We start from the raw sequence: 27,347 nt of genomic DNA, 5'->3' as shown, positions 1-27,347 counted from the left end.
TTGTTGTTGATGTGCCTTCGTTGATGTTCACTGATCATCGAGATATGCTCTCATGCGACGCCACACGGGAAGTCGAAACCCCCCCCTCTCTCCCTCCCGCAACGAAAACACCGAAGAGAGGCCGGGGGAGGGGGAGGGGAGGGGGAAGATGCGCTTCGAACTACTCACGACGTGCCGGTGCTCAGTCTCTCTACTTCTTGCCTCCCCCGCTTGTTGTTGGAAAGGAAATTTCAAAGAGGTGGAATATACATATGTGTGTGTGCGTGTACACATATGGGAACGTAAGGGGGGGGGAGGGGGAATCGCATGGCTTCACCCCCCCCCTGTTGGTTTTGATTATCTTGCAAGTTTTTGTTGGGTGTCCTTTTCTTTGCTGCTTCGAATACCACTTTTCAAAAGTAGCTCACGTAGCGTTCGTAGGGCGTGTTGCCTTGACCGTCTGTGATGGGCTCGTTGAAGCCCAGTTGATCAGCCAAGGTGCGGCCCTTGAAGGTGGACATGGATCGTAGCGGCTTGCCGTCGACCTCGTTTGAGTACACGCACATGAAGGTACCGGTAGTGTCCCCTTGCAGGGGGACCCGGGTCGTCAGTTCAACGTGCACATCGCTGTTGAACTCTTTCATGAAACTCCACTGCTGCAGGCGATCAAAGAAACTCTTGTCTGGCTTGTGCTCGGGGCTGCAGACAACATCGATCTGGGTCATTTTCTCTGAGGCCCCCAGCATCCTTCGCCACCGCGGCCGATCAACAGTTCGGATGTAGGTGGACTCGATCTCTGGATACGTGTGAAGCAGCAGGTGCAACTCAAGCTGCGCGACGGGCGGGATTCCCGGCCGCTGGGCCATACAGGCGGCAAGGTCCTGCGGCTCGAGGCGCCTCAGCGATAGTTTTGTGGTGTCGAAGGTCTTCATCAAGCTCTTGTCGAAGAGCCCGGCTTCGCCGGCAGCACCGCCGCCGCCCGCTGCAGTTGACTGTGTCAAGGTTAATCGGCGGTATTTGCTTTTTTGCTGTCTCAGTTGTGATAATGCCACCATCTCTGGGTATGTGATAAACTTGCTGGAGCGCATGCCTGGGTTGACGAGTATCCCGATCTGGTAGCTACCGAGAGCCACCGTCGCCAGGGTGCTAAAGTGCTGAATATTGCCGGTGACACACACAGGAAAAGGGAGCTTGCAGAACTCCTCCCATTGCGTCCCACCACGGGGCACAGGAAACCAGCACGAGTCGTACACGTCCGTCCGCGAGAAATACGAGTCCATGTACTCCTCCATGGTGAAGATTGGTAGCACCGGCAACCCGTTTGGTAGCGTCATCATGACGGGTATCCGCTTCTCCTCACACAGCTCCATCTCGATCCAGAGCTTCTTGCCTTTCGGAAATATGTCTGAAGCGTTCGCCACCACCTCCGTACACATCTCTGTCGTGCGCAGAAACAAATACACCTCGTTCCACTTTTCATGTCCAGCAGGCTCGTTGCGCACCTGATCGAGGGCCAACCGCAGCCGGTCCATTTTGGACATGCTCCGTAGGTTTTGAGAACTTGACATCACATCCTGCACCATCCGTTGCCGCTGATTCTCCTGAACGTATGGGGGGTCCTCGTCAGCGCTCACGTTACGCACATCCACGCCAAAAGTGGACATCGCATCCTTGAGGCGATCCGGAACAGGGGGCTGCTGACGATACCCATTGTTAGGTACATACGTCTGGAGTCGACACTGCATCAAAGAGGCACCGCATGTTCCACCACAGCTCGGTGCAGTCGTGCGACTGGGAGACCATGCGACCAGAGTGCCGACCAAGCAGCCGCAGCGTGACACAGATCGCATGATCAGCGGGCGCACATAGACCGTTTTGTGGTTCACAACTCCGCTTGCCGCTATGCGTAAGTCATTATAAAGATGTGTGTGTGTGTGTGTGTATGTGCATGTATCACCAGGAAGAACGCCAGGAAAAAAAAGATCATCAGAGCACACAAATAAAGGCAGCGTGGCAGTACATAGAGAAGCAAGTCAAGCGACTCAGACGAGATTATAAGAAAAAAAAGCAGCGGCACTACCGGGAGGCAGTGCAACCCGCCTCAACATGATGCACTAGAAGAACCTGTGAGCTTTTTTTTGATGTAAGTTATTCAAGGTCCCCGTTCGATCATAGAGTTTGTGAGTTCGTTTCCACACGCTCCCCCCTCCACACCCACATCACATCAAGTGGTGCAGAGCAGCGCTACATACACGTTGGCAGCACAGAAATGTGGTTTCAGTCACCTTAGCACGGCCACTGCCCACACCTCTGCCGCGCCAGTTGCCTGCCTTACAGTCACACCCACTTATGCCCCCAGCCGCCTGGTGCATCCCTCAGGTGGCGCAGACTCCCTCCCCTCTGCTCCCCCCACCTAGCCCCGCAGACACTTGGGCCGTTCATATGGGTGGTGCCAACGTGTCCACTATGGCAGGTCGCTTTGACGTAGTTCCCTCCAGGACAGGGCTGCTGGCATCAGTAGCGATGAATCACACTGACCTCCCTACGCCGAGGGGGCTTGGCCTCGTGAGCGCCAGCAGTGGGCCGGGGCATCGACGAAGGGAGGAGAAGGGATAGGGGAGGCAGTAGGCGCTGCATGGGCCCTCCTCATAGATGGGGTACCCCACCCCACGCGGAGATGTCTTCACCCCGTCATCAGAGAGTAAAGCGGGTGGCCAAGGAATCAGCAGCCGGAAAGAGTCGACCACCGAAACCCACCTCGCCACGAGCCCTTGAACCGGTGTATCATGGGGTGTATTGGGCACACACGCAAGACACCCTGTACACTCTAGTCCGGATCGCTGATGCTGAAAAGCCGCACCAAGTGTGCTGGCTTCAGCGGTTGTTTGGAGAAAACACGCTTGCGATTTCGCTTTCTGTGCCCTCTCCGCCTCTTTTTCCCACGCCTTTACGTTTGTCCCTCCCTTTGCACCCCTCCACGCCTGTTGGTGAACCCTGAAACACAACGCAGCATGCAACGACGGAAGCAACTGGGTGTACAGCCGCCCCACTTCAAGGAATGCTGAGCGTACAGATCGACAGAAGACCATCCTTGCCCGTGCTGAAAATGGGCATTGTTCTGAGGCTTGGACCCCTGGAGGCGGAGGCGACTCGCGCCGAGAAGGCGAGGTGTGGGTATGTGCGCAACATGTTGTGGCATCACTTTCATCTGACCGGGTGAGCTGTGTCGAAGCACAGTCGCCGGCAGCAGGACGACAGCACCCCCCTCCCCAACCGCGCCACCGAGTCCCCCAACCGACCGTCGGGGGAGTATACACACCACATCGTGGATGTGCAGTGTCTGCAACAACTGCAGAAAGTATAGGAGGTGTTGGGGGTGATAAGGGGGGGGGGAGGGACAGCCCACATGCATACACTGCGGAGTCTGAGAGGGATCTGGTCTGAGGCGAGTCAGCCCTCTCCTTTGCCTAGCCCAGAATGGACAGAGACCACTCCCCGATGATCACCCGCACGACAGACCCCACTGCCTGCTTTGTTGGGCAGGGTGCTAGGCGCGGCCCTACTTGGATAATAGTGTCCAGCTCATCCGTGACCGTGCGGCTCCGGTCGCGTAGCACGTGTGCGGAAGAAGTAGTGATGGGAGACGAGAGGAGCTTGCAGGGCGTAATGGTCTACTCTGATGGCAGGCCGCCGTTTGTTCATCACGACGAGGATGTAAACGGTAGCGCCACATCGGTTTGGGAGACGTTTTTTTTTTCACATGCGCATATCTCTGTGAATTTGCTGGTAGAGGGGGGGGAGGGGGCGCGCATGCTGAGAGTGAAGAAGAGCGTCACCAATATAAACAAATAAACAAGTCAGCTAGTCGTACCATCATACTCGTGCTCCACACACACACACACCACTGCCCTGGTAGTAAGCTGCAGGGTCGCGCACGCGGATAGACCAGCGCATCAAGTTGAAGCAGCGGTGGTTCGCTTGTTTTTGAGGGGTGCTTGTTTTCCGCGCGAAGAGCAGCTCCGAATGTTCAAAGTATGAGGGCCTCGTGGCTGAAGCTCACGTCAGCGCTTTGCGATCGGATTCACCATACGCTCCAGCAAAATCCTCTCCATCTTGGCAGGCGGCAGGTTCTCTGCAATACAGAGATACTCCAGCTGATCACGGTGACCGAGAATGGTGGCAAGGGTGTCGCGGTGCTGGTACCGCATCCAGTCATTCTTGGAGGTTTCCAAGGTCATGGTACCCTCATGCTTCAGCAACACCTGCTCCACATGGGGGGCGTACTCCAGCCCCGGCCGCACAAATGGATCACCCATTGTGAGATGGTCTATTTTTTTTTTCGTTTGACGCTTTGCAAAGGGGAAGGGGAAAAAAAGGACAAATGTGTGTCGAGTCAGACAAGATCTTGTTTTATGTGTTTCGTATTTCCCCACCCCAGCACTACTACCCCCGTGTGTGCGTGTGTAGGTGGGTGTAGGTGTGTGGTAAATGTAGGCAAATGCGCACGCGGTGAGGTCGCAGGGCGTCGTCGTGCGTCATCAGCAATCACGCGCAAACGATTCAAATGGAAAGTCAAGGATGCACAAAGCAAAAGAAAACATATGAAGAGATCAAGAAGATGCAATGCGGTTGGCTACACCCCTAACTGCTCTCCCTACCCGCTCTCTTTCCCAAACAGCAGCAACAAACAAAACACACGAGAGACACTCTGATTGAATCAGGGCAATACCCCCCCCCTCTCTTCTTGGAGCTCTACTGGTGACCCTACGTGTGATCCCCCCAGCTCGAGGTAGACTAGCAGCCCCCGTGTCTTGAAACACTCAACAGAGTGTCGAAATATGAGCTTGCATGTGTGCGTGTGCGTGCGTGAGAAAAAAAAAAAGAGGGGAAGGATCTGACCCAGCCACAGGTACCTGGCCTTGCCCCGCCTGGATCCACGGCACGGTGCGTACACGTCTACGTTTTTGCAGGTAGCGTGTGTACGGCTCCGTGGCTATTGAAAAAAGCACGAGTTTGTTGCCAATCAGCAAAGGAGATAACAAAACCAACCACGACTAATCAAACGAAACGGAAAAAAAAGAGTACCGTAGAAAAGCAGAAGCCACCCTAAATCCCTCCAACGACTGCACAACCGGTGCATTGAAGTGGGTTGGTGCGTGCGCGCGCGCGTACCCATGCCTGTTGAACGGCAATGGACCATATTACAACGGCGCCGTCTTCAGCGAGACCACCCGACCCACCGTTTCCAGATCCAACACCTTCCCCTCGTGGTGCCTCCCCCCCCCCCTCTTCCCTACACGCTGCGCAGCTTCACCAACGACACTGGGGTGAGTGTTCCCATCTCACAAGAGCCTGGCAGCCCCACCAAACAGATCGAACGTAGAGGTGCGAAGGCAGAAGATGCGCCGCATAGCGGGGGGGGGGGGGGGGAGGAGGAAACGGCTGAAGAAAATGACAACCTAGGCGCACGCATTTTCTCTTATTTGGAATCACGCAATGACTTTGCGGGGCCCCGCAATGCAAAGTACTCCTCCCCGGCGAAGAAGATCGCCCGCGCCGGCTTCGTCACGAGAAAACGAGATGCCGGCGCAGTGGAGGCCGTCCGCTCTACACCAACTCCACACCCTCAAAGGCCGCCCCCCGCCATTATTTTACCACGTCGGAAACGCCAGCATGAGCTGCTGGGAAACGGGGCGTCCTCTTCACTGCGGCCTGTGCGGTTTGTGTCGGGAGCTTTTTGTACACTACATCGCTTACGATCTGCTCCATCTCAAGTTTGACTTTACCGACGCCCTCTTCTTCTAAGACGCACTTGTGGTTAGGAAGCCATGACGTTGCTAGAGGTTCTAAAGGTGTGCCTCCACTATAATTCCGCGGCGTGCTGGAGGATACACTCGAGAGTTCAATCGACGGACTGAGGTCTGATGACAGAGGCGCGCCAGAGCGCGGCGCAGTAGAATCACCTTGAGACTGCGTCAGCGGTGGTGTCTGCATGGAGGCAGACGTGTTACTAGTCTTGACTTGTCTCTGTAACTGGCCGATGCTAGGTGAGCGCTTTTCCCCGCTTTGTTCTGCCAACAACGCAGAGCGGAGCAAATGGAGTTTGTGTCGTCGCTGCTGCAGCTCACGTGCAGCGGTCATGCGCCTCTCCAGATCTCTGTCACTCAGCACAACACTGCGAGCAGTCAACGTGGGGCGAAAGGTGCACTCCTCATGCGGCTGAGCGGCCTCGCTAGCCGCACACCCGCGGTCGGCGGCACGGCGCGACCGCTGCACGTGGTCCCCAACCTTGTGCAGAAGCCTGACAGGAGTGTTTGAAGTCTCCTGGCTCAACGAGTACTTCGAGAAAGCATGACCACGGGAAGTATAACGAGGCCCCCTCGGCTTTTCTGCGGCGGTGCCACAGATCGCCGTTGTCGCAGCGGCTCTCCTGTTTGCCTTTACAGGGTTGCTCTGTGCGACAACAGCGGGTGCCGGTGTCGGCGGAGAGTGGTCATGCTTCAGAGAAAGGGAGTAGATGTGTGTTCGAATCGGCTTTGGTTCACGTCTGCCATCACAGGCCCGTTCCACTATCGGTATGCCAGCCGAGCAACGGACTCCCTCGCGGGGACTTTGCGTGATGCTGGAATTCCCGGTGTCTGTCCACGACGGTGTCGAAACCGACGCGACACCGTCCATTGGCTCCGACGCGCTACTGAAATTCACCGAATTGGTGGGCGTGGTAGCCGCAGAAGCCCCGGCGGGAGCCCCTGCCGGGCAGGAACCCACACCCGCAATGCTGTTCAAGCCACTGCCATGGGGCAGACACCACGGCCGTATCCCGTACTGCGCCACGTAGCACGCAAGCGCTGCCATGAAGTCTGTTTTGGTGATGGGCTGTTGCTCATCCACGAAGGCAGACGCGAGTGCAGCGACGATGCTGGAGTCCTCTGGGTAGTAACGGCGAACCTGCTCCTTGACCTGCGCGAGGCAAACAGCGGTGGAGGTAGGGGAGACAGCGTACTTGTAAAAGAGAGCACCAAGACGGACACGAAGAAGATCCTTGCACACTAGCACATCCACACTAGGAGGACAAGTTGTGGGTGCTGAAGGGGACATATGCCTGTGGAAGACGCTCGCGGTCGCTGCCGCGCAGCCAGACGCTGGAGGAGGCCCTGAAGAGCGTGCACTATTCGAGGGTGCACGCAATGTCTGTGCAATGTCAGGGTCACAGGAAGCTCTTCGTGGGGCCGAGGATGAGGGGAAGATTTTGCTACTGCTACGCAGCAGCGGCGCTGAGGCGCCCGCCGTTGGGGGTACAGTGCTGCCGCTGCCCGTCCGCGCGAGCTGCGCGACGCGCCGTGCAGATTTAGAGCTGTTCAGACTCGAGGATGACACGCTCCGGAGAAAGCCCCCAGTTCTCCCAATCACCGCCCCTTGCTCGGCGACGGCGCCTGGCGTTCCACGCACCCGCCGCTCCAAAGCAATGCGAAGCTCTTCTCGATTCGCCGCACACGAAGTCGCCCAGGCTGTGAAGCGGTCGGCAAGCTTTTGGGCGTCAGTGTGAGAGAGTCGAAGCCCGCCACCGACGACTCTGCGCTGGTCCATGGCTGCTGCACGCTGCCGCCGCACCTGCTGACGCAAGAGATGCTCACCACCGTCTCGGTAAAGTCGCTCCCCGGGTTCAAACGGTTCGTGTCGTAGCGGCGACCTGCGCCCCCTCCGGCTGCTTTTCGCTCCTTCGCCAGCCTCTGGGCTGCGAAAGGAACGACTACGACCACCGCGCTCGCGGCGGCGGCGCCATTTTGACATGAACTCCTCGGTTCCGGGTGAGAGAGTGGGTTGGAAAGTGCACTCCTTCTCCAGTTCTACTGCTCGCTGGAGTCGCAGGCGCAGCTGCTTCTCGTCGGCCGCAGCCCGATCCTTGAACCGCTCCTCCAAGGTATAGTACCCCCCGGCCTCCGCAAGGCGCGCTGCATATTTCGATACGGAAGGGCGAAAGGTGCACTCCTTCCTCTTCTGTACCGCCTTCTGGGTCTCCTGCCTCTCCCGTACCTCTTTCAGGTGGTTTTCCCTTGTCTGGGCCAGGAGAAACAGCCGCGTCCCCCGCTTGACAGCCTCCGCAGGCACCCGCAGGCGCTTCGGGTGCTTTCGCGCGTTCTCCTCGCGCTCCCTGCGCCTCTCAAACCTCTCCACTCGTCTCGCCAGTTGAGCCCTGGTGGGTTCCAAAAGCCGCAATTGTGCAGCTTCGTCCGGCTTGCGGCGTGGCTTGCGCTTTGGCGCAACCCCAATGAGGGGAGAAGGACTAGCACTTCCGCATGCGGCCACATTCACGTCACGCTTCATGCGACTGGCAGACTTTGTGTTGCTGTCAAGATTGCTTTTATCGTTAAGGTACTCGCGGGCCAGGTGGCGATACATCCTCTCGAGCGCGCGCGCATCACTTTCGGATTCGTTCGCGTCGCTACCAGTAGATTGGGAGAAGCGACGTTCGCCGTGTGTGCTCGACGGCGCACACTTTTCATAGGACGGACGACTGGGGGAAGACGTCAAAGGCTCGGATGTCGTCTTTCGCGACGAGTCTACTGTGGGTTGTGTCCCCGGCACCTCGCGTGGGCGACGGGCGATTCCCCGACCCTGGAGCAGCTGACTAATTTCGTAATTACTTGGTTTGCCACTGTAGTGCCCCGCCAAGGTCATTCGGGCGAGCTCTTCGATGAGCTCATCGGCGGAGTCAGCGACGCTGGAGGCGCTCGAGTTTAGCCTGCTGTCGCCAGAGGACACCTCGACGCGCCCACGTCGGGTGAACAAACTCATGGTGTTGACCAAAGTGAGGTAAGTATGTGGAGGGGGGGGAGGGGGAGGACACTGAGAAAGCTGAGTTTTGCTTCCCTGACCTTTGTCGTCGTCCTCCGTGGCAACTCGGGGGTAACCCCACAGAGGCACTGGAGAGCGCCGATGTCTACAAGTTAGAAGAAAGTATTTCTTTCTCTCCCGTCGCTTCTGGCACACCTGGCAATTCGTGTGTGCGTGCGCGTGTGTGTGCGAGTATGTGTACAGGTAGAGTTATGGTGGGGCTCTGTGTGTCAGGCTCACTTGGACCACACCATAGGCCACTCTCTCCCCCCTTTATGAACTCTGTGTGTGCCTCTATGTTCAAATGACGTGTTTTGTGTGCTCGAGTCAGTGTGTTTGGTCAACTTCCTCCCTGATATGGACACACACACGCGTACTTCTCCCCCTCCTCCCTCCTCCCCCCTCGCGCCCTGCGTCCATAAACGCACCTATACAGTGAAATGGGGAATGGGGGGAGAGGGGGTGGGGGGGGGAAGAAAACTCGGGTTCACACAACACAAACGGTTCGCTCACCGCTGATGCGCCAGCCTCCTTCCCGCTCGTGTTCTCTTGCTTGGCAGAAGGCTCCCTTTTGGGGGGTTCCACTGCCGGTGATTCTCACCCCAGCGTCATTTGATGGCATCATGGGGATCGAGAAAAAACGACATGCGCCATAGGCAGAAAACGGGAGAGGGGGGAAGGGGAGGGGGAGGCAAAGTGGCGATGGCACATGAATGAAGCATTCAAGTAGGGAGTGCGCGAAAAAAAGAGAGGGATGGAAAGCCTGAAAAAAAAAAAACGATGCCGCTACAATTGCACCGCGGGATATGAACCATGACTGCACAGGGGGACGACAGGACAAGATGTCCGCCGGCGCACCCACTCCGCCCTCCTCCCCCCATTCAAGAACGGCTATCTCGACGAGAGAGGAACAATAGATGGCAAGAGATGAGGCGGAGATAATGGAAATGATGCGGGATGCGAGACCATTTGATGCGCCTACCCTGTATCCACCTGTATTGGAGAAGAACATTTGTGTGCCCAGTTCATTAGCCTATCTATTGTACACTCCTCGCGCAACTCTCGAGAGATATTTGGTGTGCTCGTGTTTCAGTAGAGTTATCAATTTTATTCGTAGATGTTTAGATGCAAAGCGCACACCTCTCACGAAAGAACAGGGGGGCCAACAACCGGGGACAGACCGCAGCAAAAAGGGGAGGAACTAGGGAAGTGTGACGAAAAACCAAAAAAAAGAGTCCGAGAGCGGAACAACACACGCACACGCGACAGCAATCAGCACGGCGCGAGGGTGCAATGTCTATGAGAGCAGCAAGCCATTTTCCTGATAGGAAATAAGCCCCATGACTAGGCTTCATCCTCGTCCTGGCATGGGTCTCTCTCTGGCTCTGCCAAATCGTCGTCCCCATCCTCCTCTGCGTCCTGAGCGTCTTCTGGCTGAAGCAGCTCAAGCGGATAGGGGTGGTCTAGGTCTGTCACCTGTGCCGCAGCCTCAGGGCCACCCATCTCTTCCACCAAAACGCCAATGGCTGCGTCTACCTCGCTCAACGCCTTTGCGTCGCCGTCGGAAACGACCAGCATGACCCGCGCACGCCGCAGCAGGCGCGCCGCGTCAACGTAGCGACCCCGCATGCGGGCGCACTCACCGAGCAGGAACCATACGTAGGGATTATTGTCACCATACTGAAGCACCTCAAGGAGAAACGGAAAAGCTTCGGCTGGGTCAACCTGCATCAGGAGTCGGGCTAGCTCAATCTTGGACTCGTACGCGGGCTGGTGCTCCTCGCCGAGACGATGCGTGACATCTACAGCACGACGCAGCGACTGTAGCGCTTCGTCGGGGCGGCATTGGCTCAGACGGAGAGATGCCTGGAGCTGATGCGGCTCAACACTCTCGCTATTCAGCTCCAGTGCCCGGTTTACAGCCTGCTCACACAGTTGCTCGGCGTTTTCTGAGAAGCAGAGGTCGGTCAGATAGAGCTCTGCCACGGCGCAGCACATGGTCGCCATGGTTTCCTGCAGCGTCCTCTTCATTTTCTTCTTGCGGCATCCGTGCAGCATAAGACTCGCAACCTGATATGCCTTTTCGTAGCACTTGAGCGCCTCCTCTGCTTCGCAGAGTTGCGCCAAGTTCAGGTACTTGACGTACCCCTGATCCGGGTTTAGGTCAATGGCATGGCGGAGCATCTGCTGCGCGCGTGGAATGTCTTGGGCAAAATGGATCATGATCTCCGCATAGGCCTCCAGCACCTCCTCGTTGTTTGGAGCCTGGGCGAGAGCCACCTCGTAGAACTCGCACGCAGCCTTCACATTACCAGCGTCCACAGCGCTCTGAGCAAGAGCAAGCAACGTATTAGTGTCCATAGCCTTTCCAGGGCCACTACAGATGTCTTGATAATTGCGGGTATGACGGTGTGTATGCGTGTATGTGTGCACTTTTTCGGCGAGGAGGACAAGATGGAGTACAAAGATGAGATGACAAATCCCACGATACTCACATGTCCCTGTGTGACCAGCAACCACTGGAAGTTGGGAGTTGGAGATCGAGATGAGGCAGCAACCAGCGGGGTTTGTCTGGGAGTATGTGAAGATGGAGGAGGCGCAGGAGACGGGGAAACGAGGAGAGAAAATTACACAGACGTCCTCCATGCAGCTGCTGAAAACCTATTTCTTCACCAATCTCACAGCAAGCAGAATTGGGGGGGATGGGGGGAGGGGGGGTACACGCCTGCTGAAGTAACCGCTGACTAACCTAGCGGACACAAGAGCCACTGCATAAACGTGAAAGATCAGAAGATCCCCAGCATCACACAGACCCACACACAGAGGGGGGAAGAGAGGGGGGGAGCCAGCAGTATCGCATCACTAGTCTTTGGTGGCTTGTCACGAGCTCCATCATTATCGCAGACCCCCCCCTTCATCTCGTGGTAGAAGCACCTCTGTATGTACGCCCTTTTTTGGTGCCTCAAGAATGTGCCTTTTTCTCCCTGTGCAGTGGTGAGCTACGCTTCCTGGGACAACACAAAGTCCATACACGCTGTACAGGGCATATTGCATCCCTCCACCGCACAAGGGTCAGAGACAGCGTCTATCTGCTCGAGAGCCGAAAACGCAAGAAGGGTTAGGGGGGGAAGGGGAGGAAGGGGGGAAGCGAGCACAAAGAAACACGCGCCGTGTGAGTCAAGAACTCGAGAACACTGCAAGCACCACTCCCATCTCGCCTGTGTTGACGTGGGTATGCGCATGTGGGGCAAATGCGTAGGTGACAACTTGCTGATGGTCCGTCTCTGTCGATCTACATTTTCCACATTGACGCTGAATGTTTTTTTTTTACATGGGATCCGCCACAGCCTCCTCCATAAGTACATGGCTGTGCTCGTATGCCTTCGGTGTACAAAACGGCGAGGAGGGACAGGCCGCCAGAAAGAGGTCGGAGGCCAGGGAAAGTTGAGAAGATGCCACGAAGTGAAAGCGGTTTGGGGGTAATCTTTTTGCGGTGTCTTAGCTCTGCTCTCCTTCGTCGAAAAGGTGAAACACCTCGGCCAGCAGGAGGCGCTCGAACATGTGCGGCAACTCCTTCTCGTACTCGACCTCGCGCGACTTCCCACACTCCTCCTCGCCGAACGCCCCACACTCGAGGAGCAGGACGCGAATGTCGCGGTGCGTCAAGTGGTATGGCGCGTTTTTCAGCGCATCGTGGTAGTCTTGGAGAAGCAGACGCCCCGTACCCGCCTCATCGAGGAGGCGAAAGATGCGCAGAAAGCCTTGCTCGACGTCGTAGCGGTTCATGCCATGGACAGTCGCGTTGGCATCGTTGGCGTCTACGCAAAACAAAAAGTCTTGGTGCTGCTGGAAGTACTGAATAGTGCGCACCGCGGCATGGGAGAATGAGCTGTACTCGATGAAGTCACCCGCCACGCCGTTACCGTCATCCGGGGTGATCGTCGTAAATGGTGCCGTGATAAGATAGAGCGCCTGTGACTCCGTCAGTTCAAAGGCCTCGGTTAGAGTTCGCCGCACCTCTGACACGGGGAGCCGACCCGTCTCCGACAAGTCCATCGTGGAGAACACCTTCACCATCTTGTTCGCCAGCATTGCTCGCTCAGGGTCGTCGACGAGCGGTGTGTAGTGGTCCGGCGGCGGCTGCTTTGCCTGCAGCGGATCCGTCTCCAGGGCCAACTTCTTGAAATACGCCGCGCTCCACTCCAGAATATCCGATGGCTGACTGCGCAGCACCTCCCGCGCATACTCCTTCAGCACATCGCTAAAATTTGGGGGGAGATGCTGGCGTGGCTGGTACCGCGTCGCCAGCGTATGCTCGCGGAACGTCTCCGTGGGCATGCGGGCAGAAATAAACTCTTGTATTTTTGTGAGCGCCTCTGAGTGCGTGGGGCGGTTCTCCCTACGAGGAGCGAAGCAAAGCGGATTTTTTTTATCTCTTTCCGTGTCGCCTGAAGGACTAGGATGGGATACACATCGATATATATACGAAAATGTGTGTATGTGAGATGCCGGCGCCATTCGAGGGGTCGATGATTATGATAAGTTTGACAGGATCCGGAGGAAAGGAGAAAAACGGTGAAAGAGGGGGGAGGGGGGGGGGGGAAGCGATGTAGGTCAATCTTGAAGTTGTTCATCCACCTCGTGTGCGCACGCCAGCGCACACCGCTGTACTGCCCGCAGCGGCAAACTATCGATATCCACAAGGAAGAAGCAGTAGGCAAAGCATTCCATAACCCCCCCCTAGCCACTTGTACCAGGAACCGTGCCGCCGTCTGTGTCTTGGATGTGCGATACGGCTGCGCAGCGGCCCATCGTCTTCCGAATGGCCACGACCGCTGGCTCCCTTGTCTGTGCATTTTCCTTGTTTTCCGCTCCAGTGCGCACAGAGTCAGAGCAGCACTGTTGTGGACGTCAACGATGCGAAGCAAGTCACACGAAAAAAAATACGACACATGCCGGGTAGAGACGCAAACAGCGGCGGCGCACTGGAACAGCCCTTCGCGCAGGTCACATGCACTGGTGCGAGTAAGGCGCAGGGAAACACACACAAAGACAGAGAAATATGCAGACGGACAGACGTGTGCGAAGAGAGAGAGAGCGCATAGGGACGCGTGAAACGGAAGCATGAAAAGACGAAAGCGGGTGCGCGACGGCGAGGAGGAGAACAAGCTTTGCAGGGGGGGGAGGGGGGAAGAGAAGAAGACGATGCGGTATTTTGCCTTGACCTATTACGTATCGACAGCCTCGGCAGCAATGAAATGACGGGGACGCAAAATGTGGGGCCCACATTTATATATGCATACACACACACACACACACACACACACACACCTACGCGTCAAACGAATCGTATAGGAGATGGTTAATCGCCGGAGCCAGTGCGAAGGTGTCTTCGTTGACCAGCTCACACACACCGTTGTAGCGGATGAGAAACTTCCGATTCTCATCAAACCAACGTAGCTCATACTCGTTCTTCACAAAAACCTGCACGGCACCGTTGGAGAGAAGGAAGGCGCTGAGGCTTCGGTCCGCGTTGAAGCGGAACCACCGCACATACAGGAAAGGTTCGCCGTTGCAGCTGTATGCACTGCGAGGTGCCTGGTACACGGAGACCGTACCAGGGGTGCGCTGTTGCTTCATCATGTTCGTGTCATAGGCCACGATGTCCTGTAGCGCATGAAACGCAAACCTGAGTTCAGGATGGCCCTTTGCCTTTAGCAGCGACATGGCGCACGTGATATCAGCGCCCTCCAGTGTATCCACTTGATTGACGACAAAGAACTGCCGCTCCAGCATAGAAAACACCGCCGAGTGCATTGGAAAGTCACTTGTAAGAAAAACGGCACCGGTGCGGCCTGGCTGTGCGTGATAGACAAACGCGTAGGGCTCCTCCTCCTCTGTCACCACCCCGGAGACGGCAACGGGCGCTGGTTCAGCTTGCGGAAAGAGATAAAAGTGGCGAATCCAGTCCCCATTCAGCAATGCGTCGCGCTCCTCTGACGTTGGCTGCCGTGCTAGCTCCTCCTGACGATCTTTCTTGAAGCGCGCGAAGGGCCGCCACGGGCCCTCCGGCACGCTCTCTACCGGTCGCTGCTTCAACGCCAGGTCCTCTGGACGCTGCTTGGGTCCCCCAGCGCCTGCGGGAGCAGGCCCGCCTCCGCCGTGCGCGCCGCGCTCTTCCTGTTGATGCATCGCCGCAATGGACATCCGTGGTAGGTGGATATGCGCCACCTCATCCACCTCATCTTCAAAGACGCCGACGGTATCCTGCGCACCATTGCGCCGACGGTTTGAGTCCTTGGCTGCCCGCATGCCCTTCTGCCTCACGGGGGAGCGCTTCTTCCCCTGCTTGGGCGGCCGGCCCCGACCGCGCGGCGGCGCGAGCGGCGCGGATGCCCCGACCCCCCCGCCCTTAGTTTCCTCACCGACGGTGGCGATGATTTGAAACGACCCCCGTACTCCACGAGCCTGGGCCACCGCATTTCCTTTTCCCGGCCCGCTATAGTGTGTCGTTCCGCCGGTCTGCAGGAGGTGCTCGCGCAGCACACAGCTGTTCGGATGCACTACACGACAGCAGGAGCACGTGCACTGCCGCTGGTAAACTGTGTAGCAGTCTGGGCAGAGGTCTCGACCGCACGGGCAGTGAAAAACGTGCAGATCCTTTTCTTCTGGACCGGTTGGGAGAAACTCGTAATCACAGATGTCACAGACGAAGCCATACTGATACTTCTTGTTTTTCACCTGCACCATCTCCTTGAAGCGGTGTGGGTGAGCGGCGGACTTCTCCTGCTCCTCAGCGAGCCACGTGATGCCGTAGCGCTCCTGGTCCTCCTCAATGGTGAGTCGAAAGCTGGCGAGCAGCCAAGCATGCTCCACCAGAAGCATCGCCGAAAGCGCACGGCGATGATCCGCCTCGTCGCGCCAGATCACGTCCAGGCTAAGCTCGAGAACGACACGTTGTGTACGCCTTGTCGCTTGTGGTGATCCCTTGCGACCCGTGCGCCCTGATGCAGAGGAGATTGGAGCAGCGGTTGCAGACACCGGTCGCTCCACCCGTGCCTGCCGCGTGGACGACAGTGAGGGGTCGAGGGGCGAATTCGGTGATGCTGCTCGGCTCGCCGGCAGAGAAATGGAGACACGCGCTGACGCTTCTGCCGGCGCGCCGCGCGGTGCGTCAAGGGATAAGTCTCGGTTGCAACCTTTGAGGGTGACCGAGGAAGGCTGATGCAGTGAAGTATCGCGCCTTCTTTTGCTTCTCGATACAGTCCTTCCGTGCGAAGTTAGCTTCGCACTCGTTGCGGCTGGTGCCGGCGCATCCTCCAGGAGCTCTAGGCTACCACTACGCTGGCAGCCGGGGAGCAGTTCCCCGGGCACCCCTCCCGTAGATAATGATAAGCGCGCGGGCCCGCTGAGCAGCTTTGTTTCGTCGCGCGCAAGCAGAGGTGGCGTAGCACAAGACGGTTCCACGGCCTCCTTGTCATGGCCTAGGACATCATTGCGCGCGACCGCCGCGGCGCAGGCGGTGTCCAGAGCATCCTGCAGTCGTACTGGCGGCACATGGCGACTGTGGTACTGCGACGTGCGAGAGCTGCGGCTTGCCATCACTGCCTCCTCATCGCCGTCGTCATTGCTGTTGTCGGCAGACACAAGGGCAGCATTGGGCCGTAACGCTATGCCAGCTGAGGCAGCTCTTTGCCCGTGGCCCTCACCAGACGCTTCGTATGAGGTGCCATTCGGCAAGGGAAGCGACACGGCGCTCTTCGCCCGTCGGGCGGACTTGGACCGCCGTGTCTTGGCTGTCTCCTCTGCCATGACAATGGATATCTCGCGGATGGGCTTGCTGTGCTTGCGGGTGCTGGCGCGCACGTCGTACACCTGCACTGCAACCGCACCATCGACCCCACCCTCGCCGCAGCGCTGTACCACCCTGAGAGAACTGCGCGCTGGAGATATCGATGTGCCAGGCACGAGAAGACCGCCGTCGCGCACGTTGCTGCTGCTCTGTTGTGCGTGCGGATCGCCTTTGTCTTCACTGGACGCCGAGTTGGGGCTATGAATGCGGCTGTTCAGCAGCGACGCCGTCACTCCGGCGCTGCGCTCCTCGACCGCACGCAACAGGTGCGCCTCGTCGTGAGATAGCAAGAAGTCATCCTGCACCCCGAGGAACGCCACCACAGCTGCGGGTGGATAGCGTCGCCGCAAGTTCCACAGTTTGTTTGACAGGATCATGTCCACACTCGGCCGCTCCTCGGGGTTAGTGACAAGGATCGAGTTTACCAGCTGCCTCAGGTCCTGCGAAACCGTGACGCCGACGGGCCACTGCCAGTCGCCGGCCGCGACGCGGCGCAGCAGGCGCTCGTTCAGGCGCTGCTGCTTATTCACGCCGTCATCGCTTTGACCTTCCACGCTGTTCGCGGTACCGCCATGTCCAGACCCGCCCGCCGTACCAGCAGTCGCACCACCACTGCTTTTTACACCCCCGGAGGTGCCTCCCGCTGCCTGGGCCGGGGTCTCCGTTGATGGGTACGGATTCCGCTGCGTAAATATAGAAAAGAGGACGATCCCTAGCGACCACACATCGGCAGCCACGCCGACGCTGACACGCTTGTCCTTGTGCAGGGCGTTGTGCGCCATCTCTGGGGACATGAAAGAGACTGTGCCTGCCACCACGTCGCCTGGCGAGGGCTTGAGCGACGTACAGGCAAGGCCAAAGTCGATGAGTTTCACATTACCATCGAGGTCAAAGACGAAGTTCTGCAATTTGATGTCGCGATGGATGCAGCCCTCCATGTGGACGTACGAGACGGCCTGAACCACCTGATATGCTATGAAAAGCATTTCTGCTTCGCTCGTGATGCGGGTGCTGAGAAGAAGATCGTGCAGCGTACTCGGCACACACAGCTCCATGCCGATAACGATCAAGTCTGCCGTCTTGTTGAGCGCGCCAAACTCGAAGCGTGGGAGGAGGAGCCGACCTTTGGTGCACACGCGACTCAGCACCTCCAGCTCCTGGCGAAGCCGTGTGCTCTTGCCTGTTGAAATTTTCAGGGCAAGTTGCGGGTAATCGTCGCAGACGGCGCGGTACACAGTGCCGAAGGACCCCTGCCCGATGCGCTCGCATGACTGCACTTCCTTCACAATCTCCGAGTCGCCGCTACGCAAAGGAGGGAATCGAAGCACCACCTTGCGCACTCGGTCCCCATCGTAGTCGATGGCGTCGACTGTGCCGAGCATCATGCGCCCACAACCACGTCTCTGTGGAAAGGTGGGGTAGCTGAGAAAGGATAATTCGATTTCAACAAAAAAGGGGTCGTTATGGAAGATACACCTCTCCGCGATCCCCCACCCACCCACCCCACACACACACACACTTCGAATCCACACGAAAACGCGCTGCGAGAAGCTCTGATGCCAGTAGTGTATGTGGAGCCGCTCAAGCGTCAGCAGCAATGTGCCACACACCTCCACTACGGTTGAGCAAGGGGAGAACGCACGGATGAACCGGAAGGAAAAGGGAAAAGACAACAAGGTGGTGAGACAGAAGCGAGGAGGTCACCCTACGGGGGCAGCGGAGGGAAACAAGTGGAGATGCTCAGGACACCAAAGGCAGTACCCCGTCAGGAACAAAAATGATCGGGAACACACAAGATGTGGGTGAGGGCAGACACTTCGCCAGACACACAACCACTTAGTCGGCAGCGAAGGAACGAAAAAAAGGGGTATGTATGAGTGGATTTCATCTATGATGTACTGTAGCGCACGAGACACAAAAAAACACAAGCACGGCGAAAGAAAAGTGAAGGGGTGAGTTGCGTAACGTCAGCTACAGCAGGAGAAAACTCCTCATGGAATCTATACGACGATTTCTTTGGGGTAGCCGCGTGTCAAGAGACTTGAGGGGGAGGGGTGTGGGAGGGGGAAGAGGGGAGAGTAGAGGAAAAGAAAGGAAGGGGGGATCGACTTTCAGGCGAAAAGCGGGAAAAAAGAAAAGTCTGGTGGCAGGGTCTGGTGAAGAGGTGTTTCGACACCCCTGCTACAGCCCGTGGTATCTGTGAGTAAGCGTGTATGCGTGTCTATCCGCTACTCCTGTGCTTTGTAGGTTCTTGTTCACTGTGTGAATATGTGCACAGTGGCACGCGTCTTTTTGGAAGTTGTTGACTTTTCCGGCACGCGCTTCTGCTCGTCAGCCCGTCCCGTCTCAAAAACAAGGCAAGCAGTCGAGAGAAGAATACGTAAGAGAGAGAGAGCGAGAGGAGAGGAGGGGAGGGGAGGGGAAAGTGTGGGCGTCTAGTGGGAGTGCAGATGGCCGAAAGAGGGAGGCAGGGGGGTTGTAGAAGAGGCGGAGGAGGAAAACAGGTGCGGAAGGGCAACTCAAGTACACTCCGAAAATGTGCGGTAGTCAGTCCCCGTTTTTTTCCCGCTACAACAGCGGCAAGGTTTTCCACAGGGCCGCGAGAGAGACACCCACGTTTTACGCACCGAGACACGCAGCGTACATCGCTGCACATATCTATGGAAGAACGGTGTTGCGCACATGGTGCGAAAGACGGTACCATTCGCTCTCTCTCTCCCCCCCTTCCTCAACAGAAAAAAAAAAAGAAAGAGCTGGCTCGAACTGGGCGTGACCCCCTTTCCCTCCCCCTGTGGCCCTCGGTAAAGGTGCAGTCGTAGTGTTGAGGTGTGTCCTCTAAAACCTTCATGTCAAACGCCTGGGGGAAATCTGGAACGGGTTCTTCGTTGACAGCGCCTAGAGTAGCAGCGGCGTGGCGGCCAGGTGGGGCAGTCAAGTGGGCACGCGGCGGCTGCATCCCCTCCCGCTGACCCATCTCAAGGAGACGCGAAAGGAAAAGATGGCGCTGCCGCAACACGTACAAAGTCGGCCCGCGTGCTCTCATCTGTCAAGCACTGTAGGTAGTACAGCGAGTCCCCTGATATGAGCTGGCGTCGCAACGCGCTGCTGGCTGCATACACAGCGAGCAATGCCCGCATGTACTCTTGCGCCTCAGATCCCAAAAGCGTAGAGGTTCGCCAGTCACCTCCTTGCAAGGAACTGGCGACGAAGTAGTGCACCTGCACGGCATTGCGGAGGCAATGGTTCAGGAAGCGAAGGGCCATATCCGCCTCCATGTCTTCTTTGATGCTTGCCGGGGTCGTGGACAGGGTCGACATCGCCATCGCTGATTTCCTAGCATCCCAGTAGTTTGCCGGGAAGATATATATATATATATATATATATATATTGAAATAATATCATGGACAGGGATGAGTAACGTACAGAGACATTTGTGCTGATGCGCGGTATAGAGCAGCTGGCGCGATGCTCTCTCTCTCCCCCCCCGCTGGAAACTGGTCCCTCTGTTTTACATACTACTACCCGCTTTCGGTGAAAAAACCATATCACCCTTTTTTGGGTGTGTGTGTGGGGGGGGGAGGGAGGGAGGGGGGAAGGCTTTTATGGGACGGAAAAAAAAGTGCGCTTTCTCGTCCACCTCGCCTCACCCCCCACCCCCCTTTTTGTGGGCAAAGGACTCTGGCCTTGCGCGCAGAAAAACACACGCCGAGAGTCTGCCGACGTCATAGGATACCTCTACGGGCCGACATCGAAAGGAAAGGAGGACCTGGGCTTCTGCCCCTCCACCCGCCCATCAACAATGGTGCTTTCGCTTTTTTTTTTGCTTTTGTAGCTCTTCTCCGGTGTGTATGTGTGTGTACGTGTGTGTGTGCTGGTCTTTCTCCGCTTTTCTCAGTCGGTCAAGGAAATGAGTTCGCGGTTTTCTTCACAGTTGATGGGTCGGTACTGTTGTTGTTCAGACGTCCCAGCAGAAAAGCGACACAGCAAAAGCGAACGAAGATAATTCCTCCACAAGAGAAAAAAAGGGGGGGGAACGGAGAGCCGAGGGAGACGAGATGGAGGGAGGGAAGATGAAAAAAAAACGACAACTAATAAAAATGAAACAACGAAACTATGCAGGAGTACACACATAATGCAAAAGAAACCCGTAATGGCTTTTATATCGGTTGCTCTGCCTTTGCCTCCCCCTCCCCCCCCCCCCCCCCCCCCCCCACACACACACACACCAGCTCATCCACACCCGAACCTCTCTCTACTTCTCCCCTGAATGTGCGTACTCACATGAGGAAGACAGCTACAAAGGTGGCAAAAACAACAACACTCTACTCAACATAGCAGCCACTAACATATAAAAAAAAACGGCTATCGTACATAATTTACAATCTCAACAGTAGAGCGGAAGAGTGGAAAAGACCAGGACAACAACAAAAATGGGGAAGGGGGAGAGGGGGGGGGGCTCATTCACATCAAGGCATGATCACACTCTCACGTTGACAACGAAAACTCCACAAGACCAGCGCAGGTGAAGAAAAAGTGAAACGGCTCCATGGAACCAAAACATATATATATATATATATATATATGTGTGTGTGTGTGCTGGTGGTGGTGATGAAACACAGACAAAGAGAGAGAGAACAGAACATCCGTCTCAGACCGGATTCGACACGCCAAAGAAAATACGGAGCGTGCGTTCGATGGAGCGCCGATAGTAGTACTCCAGAGGCAACTCGGGCTCCTCGGGCTCCTCGCGATCGCGGAGCGCTGTGTGACGGCGCCAGTGTCTCCGTCGTGAGTGGCTAGGTTCAGTGCCAGGCTGCCACGTCTGCGCAGGTGTTTCATTCAAGCTGAACAACAGCGTGCTCGGCAGCGCAAACTCAGCTGGTACGTTCGCTGCTGCGCGCTTTCTCGCGAGTCTGCTTTTAGAACTGCTAATCTGCGTCTGCGTCTCCTCCTGAGCAAAGCCTTCGCTGGTATCACAGACACCGAACTTTTTTGCCCGGCAGCAGCCCTCAGGGCGGATGCCACCCCTCAGCGACCGAACCGGCGCAGTGAAATTATATCGAGTCTTCGACGGCTGAGTGTCATCACTCACATCACCATGCATGCCCTCTTGCGAACAGTCGTCCTCTTTCGCCTCCTCTACTGGTTCCGGTGGTTGTCGAGGTGGGTTTTCCTGGGGCGCACCGGCCGGTAGCGGGGACGGCACAGCTATACTGGTCGCCGTCGCACCTCGCCCTTGATTTGGAAGTGCGGTGTTCTGGGGCGGAGAGGAGCAAGGAGCATCACTGTGAAACGTTGCAGCGGCGGCGCTGGAGTCTAGGGCCGAGGTCGTCTTGGCAGCACGCGTTTGGAGGTACTGTTGCTGCTGTTCCCGCATAAGCACCCGCTCTCGGGCCTGGCGAGCTGCCTCAGCAACAGCCCGCGCGTGGGCCTCACAGCGTCGCTGCTCCTCTTGCCGACGCTGCTGCTGCAAAGCTAACAGCTCTTGGTAGTTCATGTCATACAGGTAGCGCCGCGCGACATCGCCAAGGACCTCGTAGGCCTCTTGGACGTCGGTGAAGTCCCTTGCGATTACCTGAGAGGAGGTCATCGGTGCACCTGTATTACAAAAGCTGCTGTTGGATAATACGCTATCTGTCCACTTGGCGGTGAGACTCTGCTCATCGTTGCCGACAATGGAGGTTGCCTCTGCTGCGGCGCCACCGCCGACTTTGTCTGGATGACACAGGAGTGCCAAGCGCTTGAAAGCACGGCGGATCTCGTCGCCGGAGGCAGACGGCGGTACACCGAGAATGGCATAATAATCCTTTAACATGACACGTGCGTCCAGCACATTCCACCTCACGGAACAAACCGAAGGCAAAAGGGAGGGGGAGGGAAGGGGCTGCCGTCGAAGCGATCAATGATGACGATCGGAGGCGGATTATGACGCAGAGGATAAAAAAAACCCTGGTGTGTGAAAGCGGAGGAAGAGGGGAATGGAGGGGATGGGGGGATGGGGGAAGGGGAAAATGATGGACGCGGGAATGGTGAAAAGCGACGCCTCGATCTACATCCGCACACACACACACACACACACACTTACACACACGCACTGGAGACGCGTGTGCAGATCAATAAGAGTGAAAAAGAAAGCCCCCCCAGAAAACTGGCTACGTTAAGATTTGGGGTGGCACAATTGTTCGTAGGTGCGCATCTGCTTCATCTGTCGGGTATTCATTTTTTGTTTGTTTTTATAGTGTATGTTTTTTTTTTTGCGATGACAGGGGCAAATTTTTGCCTCTGACGTCGTGCGTACTCTTGCGGCGTGAGTAAAAATACCGTACAGACAAGAACAGCAAGGATCCGGCGGCTAAGAGAAAGAAAGAGGGAGAGTGGAAAGACGGTGACGCACATTCGGGTCGCATAAGTTGTCCGTGATGAAAGATGTGGCAAAGACAGCAGGCATGAATCACCGAGTCCACCAGTCAAATGAAAAAGGCACAGCATCGCGCGCACCAAGGCGAGGAACAGGGAGGCGTGGACAAGTAGCAAGCCCCTGCCTCCACTACCCAAACAGTCCAGGTGCAGACACCAGCCCCGTGGCAGTCCAACCAGCTAGTGCCGTCAGCACGGCTGCCACACCCCTTTTCATGTTTCATCTGTATGACTATGTGTGTGTGTGTGTGTGTGTTTAAGAACTCTTCTCAAGCCCGCATTTGTGGTAGCCAAATCACGCTTTGTCGTCGGGTAGTACCGACTCCATCGGTATGGCCGCTTCAGCTTCATTAACCGTGTGTTACTCATTCCCTCGCTTTTTTTTTCTGTGGCACTAAAAACCGTCCCATCGCGCGAATAGCGAAGTCGGTGTGCCCTTCATCAAGTATGCTGACCTCTTCTTTCGACGCGCAACCCACGTCGCTTTAGTGAATGTCACTGCCATCCGTGTACCAGCAGAGCGGTGTAGGGTCGAGGGAACCAAACTGCCGCATTTGGTGGATATCTAACCTGGGGAAGGGGTGGGAGCTAATAGATAAAGAGGCGCAGATACGAAGCACGAAAAGACAGGAGTAGACACACAGACACAAAAAAAAAAAACAATCCGTTCTCCCTCGTGCGTCCAAGCCTCCTTTTCTTCTCATGTCGCTTTGTCCCACTGACGTGGTGCAGGGATGCTCAGCGTGCCTTGCGGGTAAGCCGTGCCTCCTTCCGCTCCCGCGCACTCATGAAAGAGTTCTCAATTGCATCCATGCCCATCTTTTCGTCCACCACGTGCCGCCTAACCTTGCCGCGCCGCTCCATCTTGACGTAGTAACTATCTTTGAGCAGCTCATCCAGCTCAGCCTGCTTCCAGGCGCGGCTGCGCTCAGATTTGGACATCTTCAACAACTTCAGCGCCTCCAGCTTCTCGTTGCGCTCCGTGCGGTGTCTTTTTGCGCCTCGGCCATCGTCGTCGCCGTCGATGTCGCCGCCGCCACCGTCCTCAGCTGCTACAATTGACTGCTCCTCGGCAGCACGCTGTCGCTTCTCCCGCAGCGCGATCGTCATCTGCTTGACAAACGCATCGAATTCCTCCTGCAGAGGAATGCGCAAGAGACGCATCCGCTTGATCTCCCCACAGTTGGGAATCTTGAAGAGCGCGAAGCCGTGCGTGAGGTCGGTGAGATCGATGAGCTGCAGTTGGAAAATGTAGCGACATTCGTGCTCTTTGTACGCCCGCAGAAACGACACGAACGCACGGGTGGCGAGGTTCAGCAACTTCTCGTTGTGGCACTCCTCTCGACGCAGCGCAAGGACCGCTGCACTGTCACACATATCGCCCATGACCTCTTTCTTTTTGGCTAGTCGTTGGCTCTTCCCTTCCACAAGTGCTTGATGCGCCTCGTGCAGCTGCTGGCGGCGCTCTCGCCGACTCAGCTGCTTCTCACGGTGCGCCTGGTGAATCGCCTTGCGCTTGTCTGGCAACTCGGAGCTCAGCAGCGTGCGCCGTGCGTTCATGTTACGCACCGTATCCTTGGCAGCGTCGATGCTGTCCCGGTTCTCGTCTAGCGCCTGCAGAGGCACGTTCTGCAGTCGCATGAAGTTGACGTACTCCAGCTCCTGTGGCATGAGAAAGACAACGCTTTGGCCGCTGCGCCCCATGCGCGCTGTGCGGCCGATACGGTGAATGAACGTGTTGGGGTCGACGGGCGGGTCATACTGCACCACCACGCCCACCTCCGGGATATCCAACCCGCGAGCCGCCACATCGGTGCAAACAAGCACGCATCGAGACCGCTTCGTCACCTGCCGGTGCACTTGCTGCCGCTTTTCCAATTTCATTTGACCGTGAAGAGCAAAGACGCTGTCCGCCTCGTCTTTGCACAACACCGTCGCGAGCGCCTCGTAGAGCCACTCCACGCTGGCGCATGTCATGACGTACACAAGCACCTTCTCATCCTTGTGCGCCGCCAGGAATTCAACAAGGCGGTCCAGCTTCTCCGACGCTCGTGCAAAAGCGTAGTAGTTGGAGAGCTGCTCAGGAATCTGTGGCTTTGCCATATCGACATTGGCTGAGTTCAGAGAGTTGACGCGGACAGTGACAGACACCGGGTTGCGCATTCCCGCGCGTGCCAGCTCCGCCAACTCTTTTGTCTGCGTTGCACTGAACAACCCGGTGCGGCGCTGCCTCGGCAGCCGTTTCAGAATGACGTCCAGTTTTGCCTTGAAGCCAAACTCGAGAAGCTTGTCGGCTTCATCGAGAATGAGAAGCTCGAACTGAGTGAAGTTAAACAAGTTCGCATACTTGGACGAGACGAGCAGCTCATAGAGGCGACCCGGGGTCCCAACCAGCACGTTGCCACCCTGCTTGCTGAACTCCTCGACGTCGTGCTTGATATCGCGTCCGCCAATGTAGCACTGGTACGAGAAGGCAGGAAGACCGTTGGAGGGGCTGCCGCCCTTATACCCCTTCGCAAGAAAGTGTAGCATGCGCTTTAATATCTGAAACACCTGCTGGGCCAGCTCCCTCGATGGCAGCACCATGACAGAAAAAACGGCATTCTTGGATTCCTTTGCTACCTCACGGGTCCGAGGGCGCAAGAGCATCTCCAGACAGGGGATAAGGTAGGCTAGCGTCTTTCCACTGCCGGTGGTGGCCTCCACCACTACGTCGTAGTTGCTGAGGAAGAGAGGAATGGTGCGAGCCTGGACGGGGGCCATAGTTGTAAACTTCATGTTGTCGCGCAGAAACGCCAGGGTCGGCTCACTGAGCTTGGCCCCTTTCATGGATTCCCATGTGTTCGCCATGGCAGAGGGAAGCCACGGTGGCGAGACGAAGAAAGGAGAAGGGTCCGAGTAGGGTGCGGCGAAGCAGCAGTGCCCCACACAAAAACGAACACTCGCGCTGTAATGTGTGCGCGCGGTACAGTCGATGTGATGACAAGCGATGGGGCGGCCAAGGGCACGTAGCGAGCAACGCACGGTCAAAGTCGTGCCAGTGGTCCTGTGATCTCACTCGCTTTTTTCGATCGACAAACCCGCTTCTGTCTCTGTTGTGGGCCACATGTGCGTTGTGAGAAAGACCGAAGCAACAGGAAGGGTTGAGAAAGAAAAAATGAGAAAGTACCACATGAGAGCATCAATGAATGGGGTGGGAGGGAAGAGGGGGGGGAAGCCAGAGTACGGAGTATGGAGGAGTGCAGCGACAGACAAATCATGTCCATCAAGACGAATCGTTATCGCTTGCGCTACGCGTCAATGCCACAAGAAAAAGCAATGGCCGAGGTGAACTCCGCAGCACCACGACGCAGACACCGGGTCCACCCTGACTTTGACAAAGTCCTCAGAGAATGAGGAAGATTGGGAACATGGATGCAACAGAAAACGAGCTGAACGAATAAGCAAGGTATCGGCCCACACACTGGGGCACGAACCTACTTATCCCGATGGGAAGACGCAGCTAGTCGGCTTAGATGAATCCACTAGATGCGGTCGCTGCTGCCCCTGTGCTGCCGTTTTATCTGGTCAAGCAAACCAGACTTGAGGATGAGCTTCATGTATGAAACATGATGTAGCCGCAAGGAGGAGAAAAAAGTGGCAGCAAAGAAAAAAAAGGCGCAGACAACATAAGAAGAATTAGAAGTGAAACGCGTGTGTGGGGAGTGAGTGAGGGGGGGGGAGCGGGCATGGCAAAACGAGAGACGCTCATACGGGTCGAGAGCGGGAAAGGCGAGGGCAAGAGGGAGGCAGTGGAGGAGGAAGAGGAAGACAGCACGCATGGAGTGTGCTCAGTGAGACAATCAACCTCGCCCTGAATCCACCTTGTCACCTCCACTCAATCCGCACTGTACTCTTTCTCTGCTTATCCGCTGGGGGAGAGAGGGGGGATCCCTGCAGACGGCGAAGTGGAAAGACAGACGAGATAGTCGAAGCGTTGTGAGACACACGGCACATTCGCATCCTTTCGCACGCGCACAGACACTCAGAACGAGGGCGGCTGATAATGACAAAAACGGAGTTCGAAAAGAGGGAGACGGCGTAGCGTGGAGGCCTGCGTTTGCCCAAAGAGAAGAAGAAAACCAGCAACATACCCCCAGCCCCCCCCATTGTCAACGAAGAGGTGCGAAAAGGGAAAAAAGGAGAGGAGAGGACATGTGCGGTCATGAAAAGAGAGACAGCCAATACACACGGCGCGCACACAGGGAGACAATAGCGACAAACG

General features: G+C 56.6%; 9 protein-coding genes across 9 annotated transcripts; all 9 read right to left on the bottom strand.

Moving 5' to 3' along the window:
* Nucleotides 1-392: 392 nt before the first annotated feature.
* On the bottom strand, nucleotides 393-1,829 carry JKF63_01411 (uncharacterized protein; the record flags this gene model as incomplete). Its single annotated transcript, XM_067897458.1, has 1 exon — nucleotides 393-1,829. One exon carries the CDS (start codon nucleotides 1,827-1,829, stop codon nucleotides 393-395), a length of 1,437 nt encoding a protein of 478 aa, XP_067753615.1.
* Nucleotides 1,830-4,040: 2,211 nt separating this feature from the next.
* JKF63_01410 (uncharacterized protein) lies at nucleotides 4,041-4,295 on the bottom strand (the record flags this gene model as incomplete). The annotated part of the gene is made up of 1 exon (XM_067897457.1): nucleotides 4,041-4,295. One exon carries the CDS (start codon nucleotides 4,293-4,295, stop codon nucleotides 4,041-4,043), a length of 255 nt encoding a protein of 84 aa, XP_067753614.1.
* Nucleotides 4,296-5,625: 1,330 nt separating this feature from the next.
* On the bottom strand, nucleotides 5,626-8,775 carry JKF63_01409 (uncharacterized protein; the record flags this gene model as incomplete). The annotated part of the gene is made up of 1 exon (XM_067897456.1): nucleotides 5,626-8,775. The coding sequence occupies one exon, from the start codon at nucleotides 8,773-8,775 to the stop codon at nucleotides 5,626-5,628; it is 3,150 nt and encodes a 1,049-aa protein (XP_067753613.1).
* Nucleotides 8,776-10,158: 1,383 nt separating this feature from the next.
* JKF63_01408 (uncharacterized protein) lies at nucleotides 10,159-11,175 on the bottom strand (the record flags this gene model as incomplete). The annotated part of the gene is made up of 1 exon (XM_067897455.1): nucleotides 10,159-11,175. The coding sequence occupies one exon, from the start codon at nucleotides 11,173-11,175 to the stop codon at nucleotides 10,159-10,161; it is 1,017 nt and encodes a 338-aa protein (XP_067753612.1).
* A 1,137-nt stretch (nucleotides 11,176-12,312) lies between these two features.
* JKF63_01407 (uncharacterized protein) lies at nucleotides 12,313-13,152 on the bottom strand (the record flags this gene model as incomplete). Its single annotated transcript, XM_067897454.1, has 1 exon — nucleotides 12,313-13,152. One exon carries the CDS (start codon nucleotides 13,150-13,152, stop codon nucleotides 12,313-12,315), a length of 840 nt encoding a protein of 279 aa, XP_067753611.1.
* Nucleotides 13,153-14,145: 993 nt separating this feature from the next.
* On the bottom strand, nucleotides 14,146-18,051 carry JKF63_01406 (uncharacterized protein; the record flags this gene model as incomplete). Its single annotated transcript, XM_067897453.1, has 1 exon — nucleotides 14,146-18,051. One exon carries the CDS (start codon nucleotides 18,049-18,051, stop codon nucleotides 14,146-14,148), a length of 3,906 nt encoding a protein of 1,301 aa, XP_067753610.1.
* Nucleotides 18,052-19,641: 1,590 nt separating this feature from the next.
* Nucleotides 19,642-19,989, bottom strand: JKF63_01405 (uncharacterized protein; the record flags this gene model as incomplete). The annotated part of the gene is made up of 1 exon (XM_067897452.1): nucleotides 19,642-19,989. The coding sequence occupies one exon, from the start codon at nucleotides 19,987-19,989 to the stop codon at nucleotides 19,642-19,644; it is 348 nt and encodes a 115-aa protein (XP_067753609.1).
* A 1,325-nt stretch (nucleotides 19,990-21,314) lies between these two features.
* JKF63_01404 (uncharacterized protein) lies at nucleotides 21,315-22,481 on the bottom strand (the record flags this gene model as incomplete). The annotated part of the gene is made up of 1 exon (XM_067897451.1): nucleotides 21,315-22,481. One exon carries the CDS (start codon nucleotides 22,479-22,481, stop codon nucleotides 21,315-21,317), a length of 1,167 nt encoding a protein of 388 aa, XP_067753608.1.
* A 1,340-nt stretch (nucleotides 22,482-23,821) lies between these two features.
* Nucleotides 23,822-25,933, bottom strand: JKF63_01403 (uncharacterized protein; the record flags this gene model as incomplete). Its single annotated transcript, XM_067897450.1, has 1 exon — nucleotides 23,822-25,933. The coding sequence occupies one exon, from the start codon at nucleotides 25,931-25,933 to the stop codon at nucleotides 23,822-23,824; it is 2,112 nt and encodes a 703-aa protein (XP_067753607.1).
* Nucleotides 25,934-27,347: the final 1,414 nt, after the last annotated feature.

The sequence above is a fragment of the Porcisia hertigi genome, chromosome 35 (assembly GCF_017918235.1).
Source record: "Porcisia hertigi strain C119 chromosome 35, whole genome shotgun sequence".
In the NCBI taxonomy this organism is placed as follows: domain Eukaryota; phylum Euglenozoa; class Kinetoplastea; order Trypanosomatida; family Trypanosomatidae; genus Porcisia; species Porcisia hertigi.
This window is presented reverse-complemented; position numbering and strand designations above follow the sequence as displayed.